Here is a 21,298-nt window from a genome sequence, read left to right on the forward strand (position 1 = left end):
CTTCGTCTGTGAACAAAATTTGTGTCTCAAACTGCGGATTTAGTGCAATACTTTGTAGATACCACTGACTGAAGTTCACACGCTGTGGAAAATCTCTGGGGAGTAATGCCTGCACTCTTGAAATATGGTATGGGTATAACAAAAAATCAACCAAAATACGCCAAACAATTTGATGACAAATATCCAGAGTTCTAGCGATCTTCCTCATACTCGTCTCAGGATGTTCCTCAATTTCTTGCAGCACCGCTTCCTCAAGTCGACGATGAATATTTGAAAAGGTTCGGCTATCTGGTAAGGCACGATTATGATATCTTTCCTGATAAATGTGCCTGGCTTCTGTTGCATTACCATCGGCAAGGCCATATACGTAATGCATTTGCGCCATTTCCGCATTTGTATAATTTACCATATCTACTGATATTCAGAAAAACAGCGGACTACCAAAATAACTTCAATAACACTTCGAAATCAATCAAAACGCGCTGTGACAGTTTTTAACACCAACATCTTACTTTAAACCAAATAAATATTAGCTAATGACGTTTGTACATACAGAGAATTCGTTTTTTATTGCTATGGTGGGTACGCTTTTTTTTCTGCTTTTAATCTTTAAAAGAAATCACATATCGACAAACTCCATATTTCCAAAAAGTGCAGTAAATAAATTCTGCTACACGTCATTTATTCCAGGACAACTGAATTTATGTTTTCAAAAATTATTAAGCGGTGCTGCTTTATGACGTAATTTCAATTGAGAACAGTGCATCTGACAACAAACAAATACCTTTCAGATCCTCAATTATTTTGCAACAAATCTGATCTCTTAGTTTGCTTTCAGTCGATGAACGATACCGCATCAGATTTTTAAGGAATTTATCCTTAAGTAAAGCGATTTTTAATTTTTTGAGAAAAACTATGCGTCGGACAAAGAAAATTCAAGAAATCAAATGGTCTCAAAAATATATGGAGATTTTAAAAATAATTTTTAATTCAAGAAAAAGCAACGGCGTAGTATTTTTTTCGCCAAAAATATACATTTCAAAACTCGTACGTACGCCACTGGCAGAGAAAATTAAGAAAATTGTACATCAGAAAATGCGCCTTGAAGCATGGAACATATGTACCAAATATGCCAAAGATGTCTACAAAATTATCTCAGTTATTATTAAAAAACTGATTATTTTTGAAAACTTTGCCACCCTGTATCTCAAAAGTAAAGGCGTTCAGGACATACGTCCATAGGACGTTTTTTCCTTAAAATGGGTCTAAGAATTACCTCCTTAAATATTAGCATGTGTTTAAGGAACACCCTGTATACTGAAAAAATCAAAGATTCTGTTGAGAAAAAATTGGGTCCATGAGTTATCAAAGATTTATGCGAGGGACTAGAGAACAAACATCACCAACTCTATTTTGACAATTATTATTTCAGTAGCGTAAACTTGATGGCATATTCGAAAGAAAAAAAGATTTACGCTTGCTGGACGATAAACAAAAAAAAAACTTTTGCCTCAGTTTTTGCCAGATGAGTTTATGGAAAGGGGAAAGTATGATTACTTCGTCAAAGACAAGGGAATAAGTACAGTGAAATGGAAGGATAAAAGGGCTGTACATCTCGTTTTCATGATCTCAATTTGACTACCACTGTGAAACGAAGAAAGACCGATGGTTCTACCACTTCTGTACCTTGTCTATTATTCCTGAGTGAATATAATTGCCATATGAATTCTGTTGATGAATTCGATCAGATGAAATCGTGCTATGAAATTGATAGGAAGTCACGAAAATGGTGGCAGAGGATTTTTCTCTATTTTGTAGATGCATGTGTAGTTAAGAGCGTTGTACTCTACAAAAGTCTTGATTTGCCATCGCTGACTATGAGGAATTTCCGAAGGAAAATAGTGGAACATCTTATATATGATACCCTCACAACCATAAAGAAAAAAAAAGAGAGCAAGTAGCACAGTCTCCCGTATTTCTAGAAGATAGACAGCCCACAGTACTTCTGCAGGTTCGTCAAAGTCAATCAGCTCATTTGCCAGTTGAAACCTCAAAAAGAAGATGCGGTCGATACTGTATCAAGGCAAACCAAGTTTGTACAGAATGGATGTACACCGTGTGCAAAATACCACTTTGCTTTTCGATAACAAAAAACTGTTGTCATGACTACCACTTATAAATTTATTAATAGTTGCATGGTGGTACATATGATGTACCACGTCAAAACTCATATTTTTTCTGTGAACAAAATCTGCTGAAAGATTTCAAAAGTGTTTTTTCATGCCTTTGAGTAGTTTCTAATTTAAAAAAAGTGAAACACAGATATTAGTTTTTTCGTGCAACAAGGGGATGTTATTCTATAATTTCAGCGTGCAACAGAGAGTTTGAGGATGTAGAAATGATTTCGAATTGGGGTGAAAGTAACCAGGTTCAATTCAATGCCACAAAAACCTAGGCATCGGTTTTTTCCAAGAAGATGAATGTTTTCAAACCGGATATAATGATGTTAGGTCAGACAATTCCGCTTTCTGCTTCGATAAGTTTGTTGGGGGTTAAAATGGACACCAATATGTCTTGGCACAATCAAGTCGCTGGAATTGCACAGGCTGCCTCTCAAAAGCTTGGAACACTGTTCTGAACCAGAAAACTGTACACATCTCAGCAACTTTTGATGCTTTATCAAGCTCAGATCAGATCTTTTTTGAGTATTGTTCTCATGTATGGATCTCTGCCCCCAAACATATCCTGAAGTCTCTGGATTCCATCCGGAAAGCCATCCGCCTGATTGGATACGCAAACATCACGTGCAACCTTGATAGCCTGGAACATCGAAGAAAGGTTGGATTCTTCTTCGATGGATTCTTCACGGAAGGTGTTTAAGTGACTTGGCACATTTGATTCCACCAAGAGTGGTACATATCAGAAATAGGCGACGAATTGTTGCTGTTCACCTGTTTAAAAAAGATATGTTTTTCCGTTAACCAGCTGTCGCACTCCTACGAACGACAACCTTCAGAAGTCGAAAGTTGTGCGATCCAAGGATTTCAATGAGGTCTTACCTTTTAACAGTTTTACTTTTATATTTTTCATGCAGGATAAAATCCTATCATTTAAATTTTCAATTATTAATATACATTCAATCTAAATTCACTCAGGTTAAAGTATACAGGCTGATTCACGGTGGATGGCACATTAGACGTTTCTGGTGAACCAGACAACAGATCACTTTGAAAGTTTAATGGAGGGCATATTCGGACATTCTCTAGCCAACTAAAATATTTTCGACAATGCGGTGTTGCCGCTTCTATTAGAAAGCAGTAGCAACTTTGATTTTTCAAATAGAACACTCTATATATAATATTATTTTTGGAATCTCCAACAATTGCCCGACAACTTTTCTTGATATTTCCCTATACCTATCTGTTACTGTTTTCGTAATAAAAATTAATTTCAATTTTTTTCTTCGAAAATCATGACTTCTAAAAATGCCGATATCTTTTAGTTAAGAAGTACTATGATATCGAAATTTGGTTTGGAGTTAGGTGATACTTGGACACTTCCCACACGTCAGCCTAATCTCCGTTACTTCAATACAGGGTGGTAAAAAAATACAGTTTTTTCGTTTGCTTGAAAAAGTTGCTGAAATTTGATTATTTAAAATGGAACACCCTGTATATTATTGAAAATTCGGAAAGCTGCTGAAATTTGCTTTCTTTTTATATATATCATACCTATACCTAACTAGAATGTCCCTTCAGAATGGTATTTCCATTCGGTATTTGGTAAGCAGGCCATGATTCCTATTTGACAGTAGCGTTGTGACATTCTCCTAATAATATCGACATTTTCGTCACTTCAGAAGTTGCAAATACCTTCAAAACGATGGAACAAAACTATTCAAACGAAGTTCTTATGAATTTGTTTATTATTTTTGGACAGTGTGACAAAATTATCAGCAGAACATGTAGAAAGTTCAATGAAATATATCCGAATCTACCGCCAATGAACCTCAAGAAATTTATACGAATTCAGAACAATTTCAATGCATTTGGATCAACTTTAAAAGCACCAAGAAACTTGCCTCGACCCGTAACTTTCGAAGACAACCAGATTAATGTCTTAGCATATTTTCACGCATTTCCCGAGTCATCGATAAAAAGTGCTGAAGAAGATTTGGGTATAAAATATTCATCGGTTCAAAGAATATTGCGAAGACATAAAATGCATGATTATAAATTCAACAAAATTCAAGCAATGAAGCCTCAAGATCCTCAACAGAAAGTAGAATTTCGTGAAATGTCGTTGACACGCATTCAAGAAGATCCACTTTTTTTAAATAAAATTATTTGGACTGATGAATCGAAATTTTCGAGAGAAGGGATTTTCAATAGAAAAAATCGTCATTATTGGTCCAGTGAAAATCCTCACGGATTTCAAGAAAAAATTAGTTTTAATGTCTTCTGCATGTTGATGGACAACAAATTGAGGTACGTGATATACGAGGAGTCATTAACATCCAGAAGCTACCTGAATATTTTGGAGAATACTGTAGACAGTTTCGTGGATAATCTGCCACTCGAAGATTATCGAAACTGTTGGTACCAACTAGACGGAGCTCCTGCACATTGCACAAGATAAGTGAGCGCAGAACTGGATAGACTATTTGACGATCGGTGGATGAGGCGCTTAGGACCATGGAATTGGCCAGCGAGATCACCCGATCTTAATCCATTAGATTTTTATTTGTGGGGAAAGTTTAAAGAAAAAGTTTACAAAATACCCGTGCGTTCGAGAGATGAATTGTTAGAAAGGATTGCCCAAACATTTGAAGATTTGGATCCCAATGAAATCAGATCTGCCACCACGAAAGCAGTCAACACCCGCATTTTAAAGTGCTTGGAAGTGAACGGCCAGCGATTCGAACATATTTTGAAATATTCCACATGATTGTTTTACTTTTTTATAATTATTCATATCAATATTTCCAATTTCAAGTTTCTTGGTGCTTTTTTAAAGTTTATCCAAACATATTGAAATTGTTCTGAATTCGTATAAATTTCTTGAGGTTCATTGGGGGTAGATTCGGATACATTTCATTGAACTTTCTACATTTCCTGCTGATAATTTTGTCACACTGTCCAAAAATAATAAACAAATTCATAAGAACTTCGTTTGAATAGTTTTGTTCCATCGTTTTGAAGGTATTTGCAACTTCTGAAGTGACGAAAATGTAGATATTATTAGGAGAATGTCACAACGCTACTGTCAAATAGTAATCATGGCCTGCTTACCAAATACCGAATGGAAATACCATTCTGAAGGGACATTTTCACAAATAAATGTTCATAAGTCCGAAACTTGACTAGTTAGGTATAGGTATGATATACATAGAAAGAAAGCAAATTTCAGCAGCTTTCCGAATTTTCAATAATATACAGGGTGTTCCATTTTAAATAATCAAATTTCAGCAACTTTTTCAAGCAAACGAAAAAACTGTATTTTTTTACCACCCTGTATTGAAGTAACGGAGATTAGGCTGACGTGTGGAAAGTGTCCAAGTATCACCTAACTCCAAACCAAATTTCGATATCATAGTACTTCTTAACTAAAAGATATCGGCATTTTTAGAAGTCATGATTTTCGAAGAAAAAAATTGAAATTAATTTTTATTTCGAAAACGGTAACAGATAGGTATAGGGAAATATCAAGAAAAGTTGTCGGGCAATTGTTGGAGATTCCAAAGATAATATTATATACAGAGTGTTCTATTTGAAAAATCAAAGTTGCTACTGCTTTCTAATAGAAGCGGCAACACCGCATTGTCGAAAATATTTTGGTTGGCTAGAGAATGTCCGAATATGCCCTCCATTGAATTTTCAAAGTGATCCGTTGTCTGGTTCACCAGAAACGTCTAATGTGCCATCCACCGTGAATCAGCCTGTATGTTTTTCAACGAATATATGTAAACCACCACATAGTACTATGCGCTGGGAAATTAATTTCCTAATGCATCTTCTACTTAATCAATTAACCTCTCGAAGTATCTAATTTTGAATATTATTATTAGAATTACAAGTATTATTTCTGGGAACCTTTGCTCTGAACCATTGAAGAGTTATCAATATTAAATGTATGTTTTACTAATAATATTTATCTATTGAATAACACTCATCAATTTGATAACATCATATGGTAGTCTCTTATAGATTTGGGTATAACAACTATTTAGTCATTACTCGGTTGCTCAACTTTCCAAGTAAGAACTCTTTGACATAGACATTTTGAAAGTTGCAGTGGCGCCCCTCCTATTTTTGACCAGTCAATTACTGTACAATGATATACTTTTATTTGTAAACGAACCCAAAGTGCCAACCGACGAAGAACTGCCGTCTGCAATTGCTCCTCTTCATTAAATAGAAAAAGTGCTGCAATTGTTTCAAAAGTGTTGCGGGTTTTCATTTTTCTAATTTAAATTGTACTATCTCAGTGAATACTCATTCAATTTAATCGAAATGAGCACCATTTGAATCGGTACACGTTTGCCAATGTACCGTAGTTGTTAAATTTCGTCAGCATGAACATTGCGTGTTTCGGAATTCGAAGAAGTTGATGAAGACCGTTTTTTGCCTGATTCTGAATGCCAAAGGTTCTAGCGGTGAGGAAGTTATCGAAGTGGTGGGTGAGACAAAACTTCGACGCTCAAGTTGTTTAATTTTCAGACAGTGATTTGTTGAACGTGCGGACGGTTTTTGTCATGTAGCAGGATCGGACCTCGTTTGTTGATGAGTGCTGTGATGATTTGGCCCCGTTGCAGAAGTCTATAGTGAATCACACCGTCCGCTCACCACCATACAGTAGGTTAGGTTAGGTTGGGTCCAATGTGAGTGGGTCTTTTCGACCCTCCACCGCAACCCGCGAGGGTTTATTGTGGCTCACACCTATTCAAACTCGGCCAAATAAACCCAGCTTCTTGACGAAGCCGTTTAGTCTGTATGATGAATGGTCTTTCAGGTCAGATTGTAAGAGTTCAGCTCTGCCGAAGCCACAAAGTATATGCTCTGTTGTTTTATCATTTTCCAAACAGGGGTGACATACACTGTCTTTCGACAGTCCAAGTCTCTGCATATGATGATTCAAATGACAGTGATCTGTAAGAAGGACTGTTAGACATAGTAGTTCATCCCAACTGCAATTTGGAATCAAGCTTCGAAAGGTGAATAGATGCCTTGGAGTGAGCCAATCCTGGAAGATTCTTTCAGAAGTCTATAAATCTTCTTGACATCCAGGTGATAAATCTTTGTTTGGCAAAGCCTAATGCGATGCCAATGACAGGTTCTGGTTCGATGAAGCTGCTTGCAGCACCCGCCTTCGCAAAGGAGTGAACAGCTTCGTTACCTTTCAGGCCAGTATGGCCAGGAATCCAGAACAGAGACAATCTGTTAAGTCTTTCTTTCGAGAAGAGTCGTTTTAGGCAATTTGCTACCAATTTGAACGTAGCTGGGTAAGAGCCAAGAGCTTCAAACGCCGCTTGACTATCCGAGAATATTTTTATTGACTTGTGTATGAGGAAGGATTCATCGAATTTCTCCACACATCATTCAATAGCGTATATTTTCTTTTGAAATATAGTCGCATAGGTTCCTAGGCAGGTTGATATCTCTGTCATGGGTCTGCGATTGAAAACACTTGCATCAGAACCAAAAGATGTTTTTGATCCATCTGTGAATCAACAACTATCTGCCCTCAGTATTTCCTTCTCACTAAGTAACCTCATACAGTAACCATGGTTTCATTTTGTTTGGTTTTCGCCTTCAGGAAATACCTGGATGGCTCATCGGTGTCCAAACACTGTCCTGAACATCTTTTCTTGGTTGCACAGAAGCGAAGAGGAACATACCTTGAATCGTGACAATTTCAGTCGATCGTTCAAATGGTCTGGCACATATTTTTCGAGCTCTTTGGCCTTTCTAATATGATCACTTGGTGGAGGAAGATCGAACTGTTGATCTTCCTTTCGAAGATGATCACTTGGTGATAGAAACACGTGACGAGGTGTGAAAATAATGGTTTGGTATTGGAAAAAACTCCAGTTATATTCACTCTCCGAAATGGAGGACTATTTAATTTTCATGTAATGAAAATGAAAAGGCTTGCAAAAAAGAATTGAAGAGGAAACAACGTCATAGTGTATCCAATATGGTGAAAAATATAAAAAATTTTTGAGAGAGAACGGATACCATGTGAATGCGGCAAATCTCATATCGGTGGAACTGAAAGGCCATTGAATGTCCGCATTGCTGAGCACAAGAGAAACACATAGCGTTGAGAAACCTGCAAAAAGGGAATAGTAGAGTATGTTCACACTCATTAAATGACATCAAGTGGTCCCAAGCTGGATCATTCACAAGGAGGAACACTGGTTTGAGAGGAAGTTCAAAAAAGCTGCAAATATGTTGCCCAACAACTCAATAAACCAAGCCAGTGTGAAGACACGCAACAAATGGAAACCTGTAATCAAGCGGAAAAGGGTCAACTCCCGCCAAACCGATAATGCGGGAAGCGCTCGAATGACCAACGAATGGTCATCTATAAAAGAAATGGTCGTCTATCGAAGACGATTGTGGATAGTAACAAACGAAACGTCGTGAAGTAACTTGATTTGATTTTTTTTTAATTTATTTTTTTAATTCTTTTTCTATTTATATTTTTTTATCTTTTTATTCATCTTTATTCTGGGGTAATTTACATCTTTCATCTTGATTATTTTATTCGTATTATAGTATTTTTATTCGACGTTTTATTATATATTATATAGCAAGCGGCAAACGTGCGAGCGATAGGGCAGGTATAGACTCTCCTAACTAAATTACTATTGGATTACGATAAGCCCCATGCCGGCCAGCGTCGTATCTATGATAATTAGTTTTGAGCAGGGTAGCAAATGGAACATGACGTCTTTGCAATTTCATATTTTATTTAGTATAACAGATAGTTGTACAGTTTTGTTAGACGATGACATTATTTCAAAAACATTAAAAATCATTCAGATAATAGTAAACGCCAACATCATGGTAGGACAAGTAATGATACGCCTCTGTACAGAGCATTTGTATGTCTTGCAAGAGTTGTAGGGAGGGTTACATTGAAATTGAGTGGCGGCGGGCTCGCCAATACGTTTGGCGCTTTCTGTAATTGAGATTTCAGCTATTCATTCTAATTTCATTTGTTCTTTCATAGATATCGAATCATATTAGACAATGAATGTCTGAAATAGTAAAATTCACCGCGAAACATTTCAACCACTTAAAAAAAAATAATATGACGTCACCTCAATTCAGAATGGCAGACCTTCCAAGAAGGCAAACTAGTTATTACTGGAGGGTTTGTTTATGAAAACACGTTAAATGAAATGATGTCATTCCAGATCCACCTCGATGATAAGAATATCAAATGAGAGGGTTCTAGAAAGTAATGCAAAATTCTCTCGGACTGAACTATGTTAGAAACCATCAATTTCAATCTCGAAATGAAAAGGTGTGTACCTACCTACTTCAAAATGACGAAATTGAAACCAACGCAATTTCATTCTACATCATGCAAATCGCATCGATTTGTCAGGTTTCTGAATTCATTTTCTGATGTGATTGTTTCAATTTTGCGATAACTTCTTGAATATCAATTTGAACTGTATGGTGGAAAATGCAATTATAATATGCATGAACAGCTTTGGACAATCAATGTATCATTATTATATCCGTCTAAATAGCTTCTTTCACACAACATTATATATTAATATTATTTAAAACATTGAAATGGGTATAGTGAGCTGTCCTAGAGAGGTATACATATGCCATTGCAGACTTTTTTTATGGACCCATGAAAGAAAAATGATGTGTACTGAATTATATTGCTATATCCAAAAGGCATTAGGCAGCGTTTCCGATAAAAGCTTTCCAAGTAGAATAATGGTCCCACTTTTTACGGTCAACATCGATTTCTCCATACAAATCATTATAGAAATGAAATTTGTATTCAATAGTTACCTTAAACTTCTACTTTTACTTCAATGACAGAATTTAAAGTCATTTTGAATTTATTTGTATTCTGAACTAATCGTTAAAAGGTAAGAACCTCGTTAGTCCTTAGCTCGCACTAGTTTCTCAATTTCTGAGAGTTGTCGTTTGTATGGGGACGACAGCTGATCAAGGGAAAAACAGATTTCAAACAGAGAACTACATTTTTTACTGTATTTATTTTGTCAGGGAACATCCACGTGAAGAGTCTCAATTCGGAACAAATAATTTTGTTTTTTCAATAACGAGATTTTACATTACTAATTTTTATGATTTTTGTCGTGATCGCCACTTCAACATTTTTTTTCAAAATATAGTGTTCCATTTTGCATATAGTTTCCAATCCATTTCTTCTACGAAACAATGTCAACAATGTCAATGTCAACAATGTCAACTTCATCATTTCAATTCATTTTATAAATTTCAGTTGGTATTTTAATTTTCAGGCCCGGAACAAACCAGCTGACGGAAGTGGACACATTGCACAGAAGCAATCCGGTCAGAGGACACCAACACACGGTCCCAAAAACTCCGGACCCAAAACTCCGTGCAAACCCGGACAAAAGCCGGTAGTGCCACAGAAGGGACAACCCATCAAGCAGGCCCCCGCTAAAGTTGCTGCTGTATGTGTTACTAAAACAACTAAGAAAACCAAAAAGGGGAAGCATCACCAACATGATCTTATCGTTACTATAAATCTGGTGAGTAATGATACAGTTTTTTATGGCAAATTGTTGAATAGAGAAGGAAACATTGTAATCAAAATAAATTTGATTCCAATATTTTCTGATATTTCATTCAATTCAAAAAGGTGTTCTTGTTGAGGCATGAAAACAAAATATTCAATTTTTTTGAAAACGGAAAAATATTCTATTTTTGTGTGTCATTCGATAGTACCACCTAAACGTTATGACTCATCAGCATAGTTTATTGTATGATTTTCACTATTAAGGATTTTCAAAAACCGCAAAACGTAATAGCTTTCTCAAGCGTTAATAATATGGTACTTCCAAATTACAACTCTTCTATACTGTAACAATATCACCAACTTATTTGCCTACATTCAAATGAATGAATCCACCTGAAAGGTCAGGTATAAATTCATTAACTATCTATATGAATGAATTGAATTTCCAAAAATACCATAACTACAGCAAACTTTCTACCCTGGAAATGGACAGATTTAATAATAGCGAATTATTCAGTTCAGTTTGATCGTTTATAAGATATTGGGAGTTTTCAAATTCGTTTATTTCCATACTCTCCAACAGGTTAGGCTTTGAATCTTTTTTCTGGAAATGGAGGTGCTCGAATTCATGATTGAATTCATATAATTGGGTGGTATTTGAGGTGTTTATTTTTCCACCCTGGAAACTATTTTTGTGTTCCTTTATGCGGGCTTTGATCGTTATTTCAGTTCGACCTATATAAAACATCGGACATGACCCACACGATGATTCATAAACTCCCTAGTTAATATGGATTTTCATCAAGTATCGGCCAGTTCTATTCAATTCTTGAAGAAAGCCCATATCGCCTTTTTGGCCTTGTGGTATTTCAAGTTACTTCTATAGTGTTCCATTCAACCAATGTTTGAAAATAGTTGGTCGGTCGGTAGCCAAGCGGTTCGGCGTGGGTGCTTTGTTCACTCACTCGAATTGACTGCCGTGTTGGTCTGTTGGACTGCCCTAGTCTGAACGATCGATCTTCACTTGCTATCGTCCAACCCGTGTTGGAATCATACGTTAAAAGGTAAAACCTCGTTAATCCTTAGCTCGCACAAGTTTCGACTTGTGAGGGTTGTCGTTCGTAGGGGTGCGACAGCTGGTTAACGGAAAACAGATTTTAAACAGATTAAACAGAAACAGAAGTGTTTCCGATAGTTATCCAATTGAAGACCAATAACATAAGCCACGGTGCATCTGAAGAAAGTAGACAGTAAAAATTTAATGAATAGAAATAGAAAAAAAATACAGCAAAAGGGACTTTGCCAACATGTATCCCAAAGTGATACATACACAGCTCATCTGTGAACTCCATCCACTATGCTGAATGTCAAATCCTGGATTCGTATATTCGTGATAAAGTTAATGGTATTATATCAGAGGAAGAAATTAGAAGTTTCAATTCGGAACAGACCACCGAAGAAATAGCAAAAGACCAAGACAGTGAACTATTCTCGCAACATGAGTTCTTTGACAAATTTTATCAATTTTACGAACACCAGTTTCACAGAACATGAAAGTCGTCTATTGGAAAAAGATCTCAATTGCATAATTGAACCCAACATAAATTCGTCGAATTCAGAAGTTTCGTGAATTGATACAGATATTGCGTTGATGGGGACATGTTACGCCATTAAACATATTGCTGCAGAGATTTTGAAGTCTGAAAGGATGCATAAAAATAGGTTCAATCCGGAATTGAAAATAGTTAAATCCATAACAGCAAATAATATTGTTTTCATGCGAGCTGATGAAGGCAAAACGGTCATAGTCATGAACAAAGAAGAATACGTAGAGAAGATTATAGATTGTTTAAATGCTGTCATGTACGGTAGTCTCAGAAACGACATCACCTATTTATATCAGAAAGAAGTCAGGAAACTTCAAAGAATATTCATTGTATCTTGGATGAAGCAAAAAAATTCAGATCGTTGGTCATGAACGCACAATCATCTAAACTTTATTCGTTGATTAAGTTACATAAAGGTAATCACCCGATTAGACCTGTAGTTTCTTTCGTCACAGCTCCTTCAGTTCGAACATCAGAGAAACACCAGAAAAACAAAATTCAGTTTGAAGAATTCATACCATTTGATCAATGAAATTCAAGATATTACACTCCCGAATAATGCCAAATTTATTTCATTCGATGTAACGAATCTGATTCCCAGTATTCCTTCTAATGAAAAGATTACTCTTGATGAGAATCTACTGTTTAAAAGGTCTATCAATCCTGTTGTGAAACAGAAAATACAAAATTTGTTTGCGGTTTGTTTGTCACAGAATCACTTCCAATCCAATGAAATTTTTTACTCATCCTGCAAAGGTCTCATAATGGGAAACCCACTAATTCCCATTCTGGCAGAAATTTTCATTGATGATTTGAGGCGAATAACATACAGTAACCGACTGGTATGTAGTTTCGTGTATTGGTATAGATATGTAGATGATATCCAGGTATGTTTCACAGGAACGAACAGACAATTGACTGAGTTTTTGAATTTCATCAGTTATCTTCACCCTTCCATCACATTCGCCATTATTATATTATAATTATTATCATCTCCACCCTTCTATCATATTCGCCATGGAGATGAAAAAGGACGACTCTATGCATTTTGTGGACTTGCAGTAACGAAATTCAACAATGAACATGATTTTTCAATTTATCGTAAACCAGCACATACAGCTATCACCATTCATGTCACCCACCAAATATCAACACCCATGACATGACATATGATCCACAAACTGATAAATGTTCCCTTGTCAGATGCAAATTTAAATGAGGAACTGAACATAATAAAACAAATAGCGGTCAACAATCATTACGATAACAGTCTAAAATATTCTCTATTATCAAAAAAGTTATACATATATCCAAGCTTTGAAGGAAGTTTACCAAATTTGAAGAAATGGAGATGAAAGTTATAGAACCTCAAAGTACTTAGGCCAATACACTACGAATAATTAATTGTTGAGTTTTTCCCCGTGGGTCAATAATTGACTACACAGAATAATGAAACATAACTTTATTTTATTTTGAAAACAACAAACACTCCAACAAAACTTCAACCATTATTTGAATGTCTATTGCCTTATTGGATTAGGTACTTCCCGTACCGCACTTCCACTTGACTGTGTCGATATCCCCCCATGCCCCCTTCCGGGTTGAGTGCCCTGAAGTAGAAGCTTCCCCGCCCCAGCTATTTAGCGAGGAGAACCTACTACCCCACTCCATCCACCCCCGCTCTCCGAACGGTCCTCAACTTACTAATGGGAGTGTTCTCGTTGCTTATAGAGCGGCAGGGAATATTGTGCATTCACGATCTCTTAGCTACGTCACGTTTGGTTTATGGTTACCAGTGGCGGCCGGCATTATTTTCTTAAGGGCATGATTTACAACATTATTATTAACGCTGGAAAAAAACGCGACACGTGTCGCGTTTGTAGTGAAACCCTTCAACTTAAAAATTATACAATAAATTTAATTAACGAGTTTTAATGGATTTTCATCAAGTATCGGCCAGTTCTATTCAATAACTGAACGTTATAAACTACTAGCTGTACCGGCAAACGTTCTGCCATGTATATTTCTATAGAGTGTCAAATTTGATGACAAATAAAAAAAAATAAATGAGAAAAGTCGAAAAAAATTAGGTAGAAACACTCTTATCATCTAGCGGTATATTTCTTCATGACCTACCAAATTTATGAATTGTTTTTTATGAAAATCGGCCGAGTCGTTTCGGTGGAGTGCAATCACAAACACTGTGAAACAAGATTCAGATGAGCATTCATGAATACTACTGGAGTTTTTTCCCAACACCAAATCGCTATTTTTAACACCTCGACACGTGTTTCGATCACCAAGTGATCATCTTCAAGAGGATGATTACACTAGAAACTATCGCGAAGCTAACACTATTTATGCTATATAGATATACCCTACAGGTACACCCTACAGGTGTATCACCCGTACATACCCATACAGGAATACCACCCTACCTAGTTCAATCTGACTCTTGAAGATGATCACTTGGTGATCGAAACACGTGTCGAGGTGTTAAAAATAGCGATATGGTGTTGGGAAAAACTCCAGTAATATTCATTACTACACCAAAGGATCCAAACAGTGCATCACATGAGCATTCATAACAATGTTATCGAGGCGACTGCGCATACAACAATTGAAAAGTAGTGACTCACTCTTCTCACTATTCATTTATTTGGTACAGTGTATCTAAAGTAAGGATGTCTATCAAAGGGATCTCCGGAACCACAAGAAATACAAAATTGTTTTATTTGGAGAAAGGGACCATGAAAATAGCTAATTTGATAGGTAGAATCGAAACCTTTCGAGACAAACAAACAGTCTTCTGGTGCGCGTTTCGCTGAATTAGCATCGTCAGAAATGGATTGATCAGAATTTTTTAAAAACTAAATATGAGCTTTCAAATCTGCTCGTGTTGAGAAACGTCAATATCCTCAGGATTTTTCGTGAAACGCTCAAAATATGTATATAACGTAAATTAATGAAAAATACACTTTTGATCTACAATTTTGGACCGAAATGGAATTTTTAGGAGCATCTGTTTCTGGAATTCTTCCATTCTAAAACAATTTTGTTGAAAAAAATTTAAAATTGCCTTTCTCGTTCTTAGTATGGGATTAGTATATCAACGTCTTCCATAGGTATTTCATCTTCGGAAGATATAAGGGAATATAGTCAGCTTCGATTGAAGCATTGACAAGTATTCACGGTTCTCATGGTTCATTTAAAAATGTTAGATCTACTGAAAACATTAAAAACCGAACTAGTACGGTTTGGATTGATATTCTTTCAAACAGGGCCTCTTATTTCTTCTTTTGAGAAGGCAGCAGGTACTCAATCCTTCTGTTGCTGGCATTAACTCATATAAATGAAGAAAAAGACCACATACAGAGTGGACAAAATTGCACAATTCTGAAGGGAAACTTCTGTTTTCCAACTACAAAGACAAGAACTGCTGGCTGTGTCTGAGGGTTGAATTTTATGATGTACCTAAAGGTAAAAACAGCATATCGATATCTATCATCGTGGTTTCTGAAAAGTTGTAACAAAGTGCGGGATTTTCCGTTAAATTGCATATGGACAGATAAAGCGTATGTGAGCATTTTCAACTGCTACAATTCATGTGGAGCAGAGAAGTCAAGAAAGACTTGGATATAATGAGTGGTCAAGGGTAGAATTATCGATCCGTTCATTTATAATGGCACCCCCACATCCCAGAGGTATTTAAAAATTTTAAGCCAAAATATTGAACTCCTTGGTGATGAATTACCCTAATAGAGCTCAAAATAAAATATATTTTCAATTTAAGTGTTGTGAGCTTCGCCTCACAATACTTAAATTGTCACCAAGCTTTTGCCTGCAAATTTTGGTAATAATCGAATAGCCAGCCATGGACCCAACTGTTTGCCGGCCAGGTCAACGGACCTAACGCCTATGGACTTTTATTTCTTGGGAAAGTTGAAAGTTCTCATTTTCACATTGCCTACTAAATCTAGATACGAATTGAAAGCGGCAGTTTTGTTTCTCTCACTCCTATTGAACTAATTAATTCGACAAAAAACTTCCAGAAAAGGTGTCGCCTCTATGTAGGAAAAGCTGGTAGACGTTTCGAACACCTTCTCTGAAGGAATATATCTCATTGTTTGTTCTTTTTATTTATCAATGTCATTTATAAGTAATAAATATAGTAGCAATTGTTATCAGTTTCATTGATACTATGCGTTTTGATTACTGGTGGAAAAGCTTCCAAAAGCTTCCTCAACATTTGATAGCTCTAACTGAACGAATTCTTTCTGTTTTATCCCTACTTAATCAAAGTGTGCTTATCAAAGTCTAGATGAAAAAACCTAAAATTTCTGTATTTTGAAAATGACTCTGGCAAAACATCAAGTGTACTACATTTTCGAAAATGTAGTTTGAAGCTCTATTGATATATGCAGGAAAATACAGGATTTCTCATAGAAAAAAATAGTTTTCCATTAATACCAATGGATATCTCCATTGTTATTGAATTCTACGCGAAAAACTGCGCAAAATATGTTTTCATAGAAACATTAAATTTCTGCAAGAAGAAAAGTTGCAGGAACTTTTCGAAGATGCGGTTTTTTACCATTAAGTTTGTGATTTGATACCAGTCACAGCCACAAGTTTTCATCTATATAGTTTGAAAACAGGAGTTTTCCTTTAAGTCTCCAATTTGGTCCACTGTGTACAAATATCAGAGTATGTCAAAAGTATTCTGTGCAACAATTGAAACACCCCATCTCAGTGAGATTCCACTATTCAAATAGGTAAGTGTTCCGAAATACTAGAAAGTGAATGACTGTAATACTGAAATGAAAATTGTTAACATTCGAAAAAACTTTCGTAGGTCTTTTCTTCTCCAGGTTATTGCCTACAATAAGTCTGCGCCTGAATATCGACTGCTGCTTTTTCTGTACAGTGGTTGTTTTCCAAAGAATTCTTCATAGAGTGATTATTCCTTTTCATTCTTGATATAATTTGAAATTCATCATTATTCCTCGAAAAAAACCCTTCGCAGAATAATAATTCCTATTCATCTTCGACGAAATTTGAAACTCATTACTATACCTAATTGAAATTCTACACAACAATTTGGGATATTAAACAAATATTTCACAAAGTTCATCTTTAATCGTATGATCAATTCTCCCAAAAATAGATGAGCTTCAACAATATCAGGACTAACGACTGAAAAATTTCTCGATTACTTCCAGATTCACAATCGACGTACGCAACATTGAAATAATTCAGACCTGAACTCCCGAAATTGTTTAATTTCTGGCAGATATTGGCTAATTTGGTGGACATGTCGTTTGCCAACTCAAAAACAAATATATAGAATCTTATATAAACCTTCAGTTTGTTGGATAAAATCGCACAAAACGGACGAAATTCGGACATTTTTTTCGAAGAATTAATAAATTATAACGTGAATAGTTACAAGGTGCAAGCCATAAAGTTTCGTTGTTTGGTGTAGAATCTGATAATTTAGTGTGAAACGTTGAAACTGCGATAAAAATAGTTGGCTGCTTCCTTTGAGTCCCCGGCGAGGAGGCTAACAATATAATAATGACTGAAACGGAGCGATATGGAAGAGAATATACAAGGTTGAGGAGACTGACTAGCAATTTGGATGTACAGCAAAAAAGTGTGAGTACATACTAGTAAAATATTTGAGGGATTCTATATTTCCAGCAATTCAATTCATTCATAGAGTTGACATTAGAACATACTGCGTTTAATTCCTTCGAAATAACTGTCCATACACGTGTTTCGAAACGGAGTAGAAATAATGAGACGATTCATTTAAAATTTGTCAATTCGGATATTATTGAAAAGGAACTTTTTTTCAGTACTTACAGATCGTACATTTCTTTCCATTTATAAGTCACACAGTATATTGAAACTTATCGGATTACCATAACTCTTATCTTGGAAGTTGTTACTTTTGTTCTCAACAAAAATGGTTTCGTCCCCTGTATGTGAAATTCAGTTTCACGTATCAATATTTGTAATTCAGATCTGAGTGATTTATCAACTCTGCTTCGATTTGAATTTGAAATCTAATATAACACTCACCTAATAATATTGAACAATGATAATATTGAACAATTGTGGGTCGGAATTAAATACAACTCATCTGTTTATATTATTGGTGTTATATATAGGCCTCCAAACACGAATATTTCTGACTTCATAAATGACCTTGAAGAGAGCCTAACCATAGTCACGCCGCATTCTGACAATATAATTTGCATGAGAGACTTTAATATTAACGGGTTAGACATTACAGATAGGAATTATATCCATCTCACAGACAGCTTAGATACTTACGAATTGAAACAAATTATAAATTCGCCAACAAGAGTAACACAATCATCATGTTCTCTGTTGGACTACATTATCGTTCACGTTAATTTCAAATGGTCTTATTGTGGCACAATGGACTTATATCATGTTTCAGATCATTTTCTAGTTTATTGTTATGCTCCTGAAATCATTGTAAAACACAACCCTGTTACGCGAGCTTTCCGAAATTTTAAAAATTCCAACTATGTTCATTTTACAAATGAGTTAGAATCAATCTGCTGGAATCCCTTGTATCTTTCAGAAAACATTGATGAAAAAATCAGTTTTTTTTGTTTTCAAACCCACACGTTGTTTAATAATCATGCACCATATGTCACAAGAATTTTTATCAAACCTTATACACCATGGATTACAGACAATGTGAAGTTTATGATGAAAATAAGAGATAAAGCCAGAAACAAATTCAAAAAAACCGGTAGAGCTGAAGATTGGAATTATTACAAAACTCTTATAAACTTCACTAAATCTTCTATTGAGCGAGAAAAGAAGGCTTATCTAGACTACATTGCCTCTAATAATAACCATAATAACTCTAGAGATCTATGGTTGAAACTGAAACAACTTGATATTCACAATAAAAAACCTATATTGAATCTTCCCTCCCATTTATGTGATCCTAACACCATGAATGATTTTTTTATTGCTTCGCAACAACGGTGTAATAAGGTTGACCCAAATCTGGAACAATTTTACTGTAATACTGTGAATGATTCTATCACATCATTTCTTGAATTGACATTGATCACCGAAAATAAACTGTTAACCTTCATGTCACAAATAAAAAGTAGATCAAAAGGAATAGATGATCTCGATAATTCTCTCTTAAATCTCTGTTGTCCACCTATAGTGCCCGTTATTTTACTTCAAAGCTTCAAAAAGCTTTCGACAGAATCGATCATCACATATTGCTGTCAAAGCTGGATGTGATGGGACTTTCTGATCCTCTTATAAAGCTAATGTCATCCTACTTGATTGCGCGAGATCTTTACGTTGAATATGGTGGTTACAGGTCAGTCGAATTTCAAGCAGCTTCTGGTGTGCCTCAAGGATCCAACCTGGGACCACTGTTGTTTTTAATATTCATTGACGATCTATCTCAGTTGTTGAAATGCAATCATCTTCTTTTTGCTGACGACCTTAAGATCTACAATCGTATAAATAATTTGAATGACTGCCATAACTTGCAGATTGGACTCGATTTGGCAACTGAATGGTGTTCTAAAAACCGTTTATCTGTCAACATTGCAAAATGCAAAGTTCTATCGTTCTCCAGAAAACAAACTATTTTACAATTTGATTACAACATAAATAATGATGTCCTTGAAAGATGCCTTTCTATAAAGGATTTGGGAGTTTTATTTGATCCTAAACTAAGTTTTATGGATCATATATCAAAGACAATCTCGTCGGCCCTCAAAACATTGGGATACTGTATAAGAAACTGGTCCAATTTTGCGAATACTAGTACGCTCATTATCCTGTTTAATTCGTTCGTAAGAAGCAAATTGGAGTATGCTGGCCTAATATGGTCTCCTTTTTACCAGTACGCCAAAATAATGATAGAATCTGTCCAGAGGAAATTCCTGAAATATCTATTCTTCAAGTGTAATGGCATATATCCTGAACGCGGAATTGAGTATAATGTTTTGCTTGAAACGTTTTCATTCGACTCTCTTGAACTACGAAGAGATCTGTCGGCAATTACATTCCTCTTTAAAGTCTTGCACAACAAAATTGATTGTCCAGACATTGTAGCTCAAATTTTCTTTAGAGTACCTCGTCTTCAGTCACGTAAAGAAATTACGTTTTACACTCCTACACCAAGAACCAATCTACTTATTGGATCACCAATATTCCATATGTGTGGTTTAGTGAATGGAATGAGCTTGCAGTGCGACATTCACCATGACTCACTAAATAGTATATTGGAATGTTATCGGAGGAATACGGTCTTACTCTGAGATCAGCAAGGGCTACGGGTTTGTCGTTCATAGTCAATATGCCGTATGTATGTGTATAAATTCCATTTATAAGTTTCTGCATTCTCTTGAATTTCATTTGTTATTAATTAATTTTATATTAGTACTAATTTTCATGCCTATGTAACATTTCATTATAGTATCTCTAAGAAATAGTTTTAATTGCATTGTTCTGTATTTCCTGTGATTGGGTGTTAACCTGTTGGAAATAAAGGTATTATTATTATTATTATTATTATTATTATTATTATTATTATTATAAACTTTTGCTTGGAGAAGAAAGTTTTACCAAGTACGTGAAAGCAGTCTATCGTGGTACCAATACCCAAAATTAAAGAACCTAAGGAATTCAAAGACTTGCGTCCTATAAGTCTTCTTCCATTTCTTTCTAAAATTTTGGAAAATGCTATTGCTCAACAGTTGAGAAACCACCTTCACAACAACAATTTACTTCCAATTATGCAATCTGGTTTCAGACCAAACTATAGCTGTGCTACAGCTTTATTGAACATATTAGATGATATCGTCGCAGCATCGGATAGAGACGAAATCACTGTTCTACTATTGATCGAC

The 21,298-nt window shown here is 35.6% G+C and overlaps 1 protein-coding gene across 3 annotated transcripts in view; it reads left to right on the top strand.

The window, feature by feature from the left end:
* Nucleotides 1-21,298, top strand: part of LOC111511424 (calmodulin-A) — a 181,027-nt gene that overhangs the window by 126,858 nt on the left and 32,871 nt on the right. For 2 of the 3 annotated variants that reach the window (XM_074183557.1, XM_074183562.1), the window contains exon 2: nt 10,520-10,774. In XM_074183557.1, coding sequence (XP_074039658.1) covers nt 10,520-10,774 — 255 coding nt within the window. Of the gene's footprint in view, nt 1-6,528; nt 6,676-10,519; nt 10,775-21,298 lie in introns of those variants that run through there. The other variant, XM_074183565.1, reaches the window with a different exon arrangement.

This window comes from Leptinotarsa decemlineata, unplaced genomic scaffold (genome assembly GCF_025532065.1).
Source record: "Leptinotarsa decemlineata unplaced genomic scaffold, Ldec_3_MD MMD2_P_RNA_scaffold_2, whole genome shotgun sequence".
In the NCBI taxonomy this organism is placed as follows: Eukaryota; Metazoa; Arthropoda; class Insecta; order Coleoptera; family Chrysomelidae; genus Leptinotarsa; species Leptinotarsa decemlineata.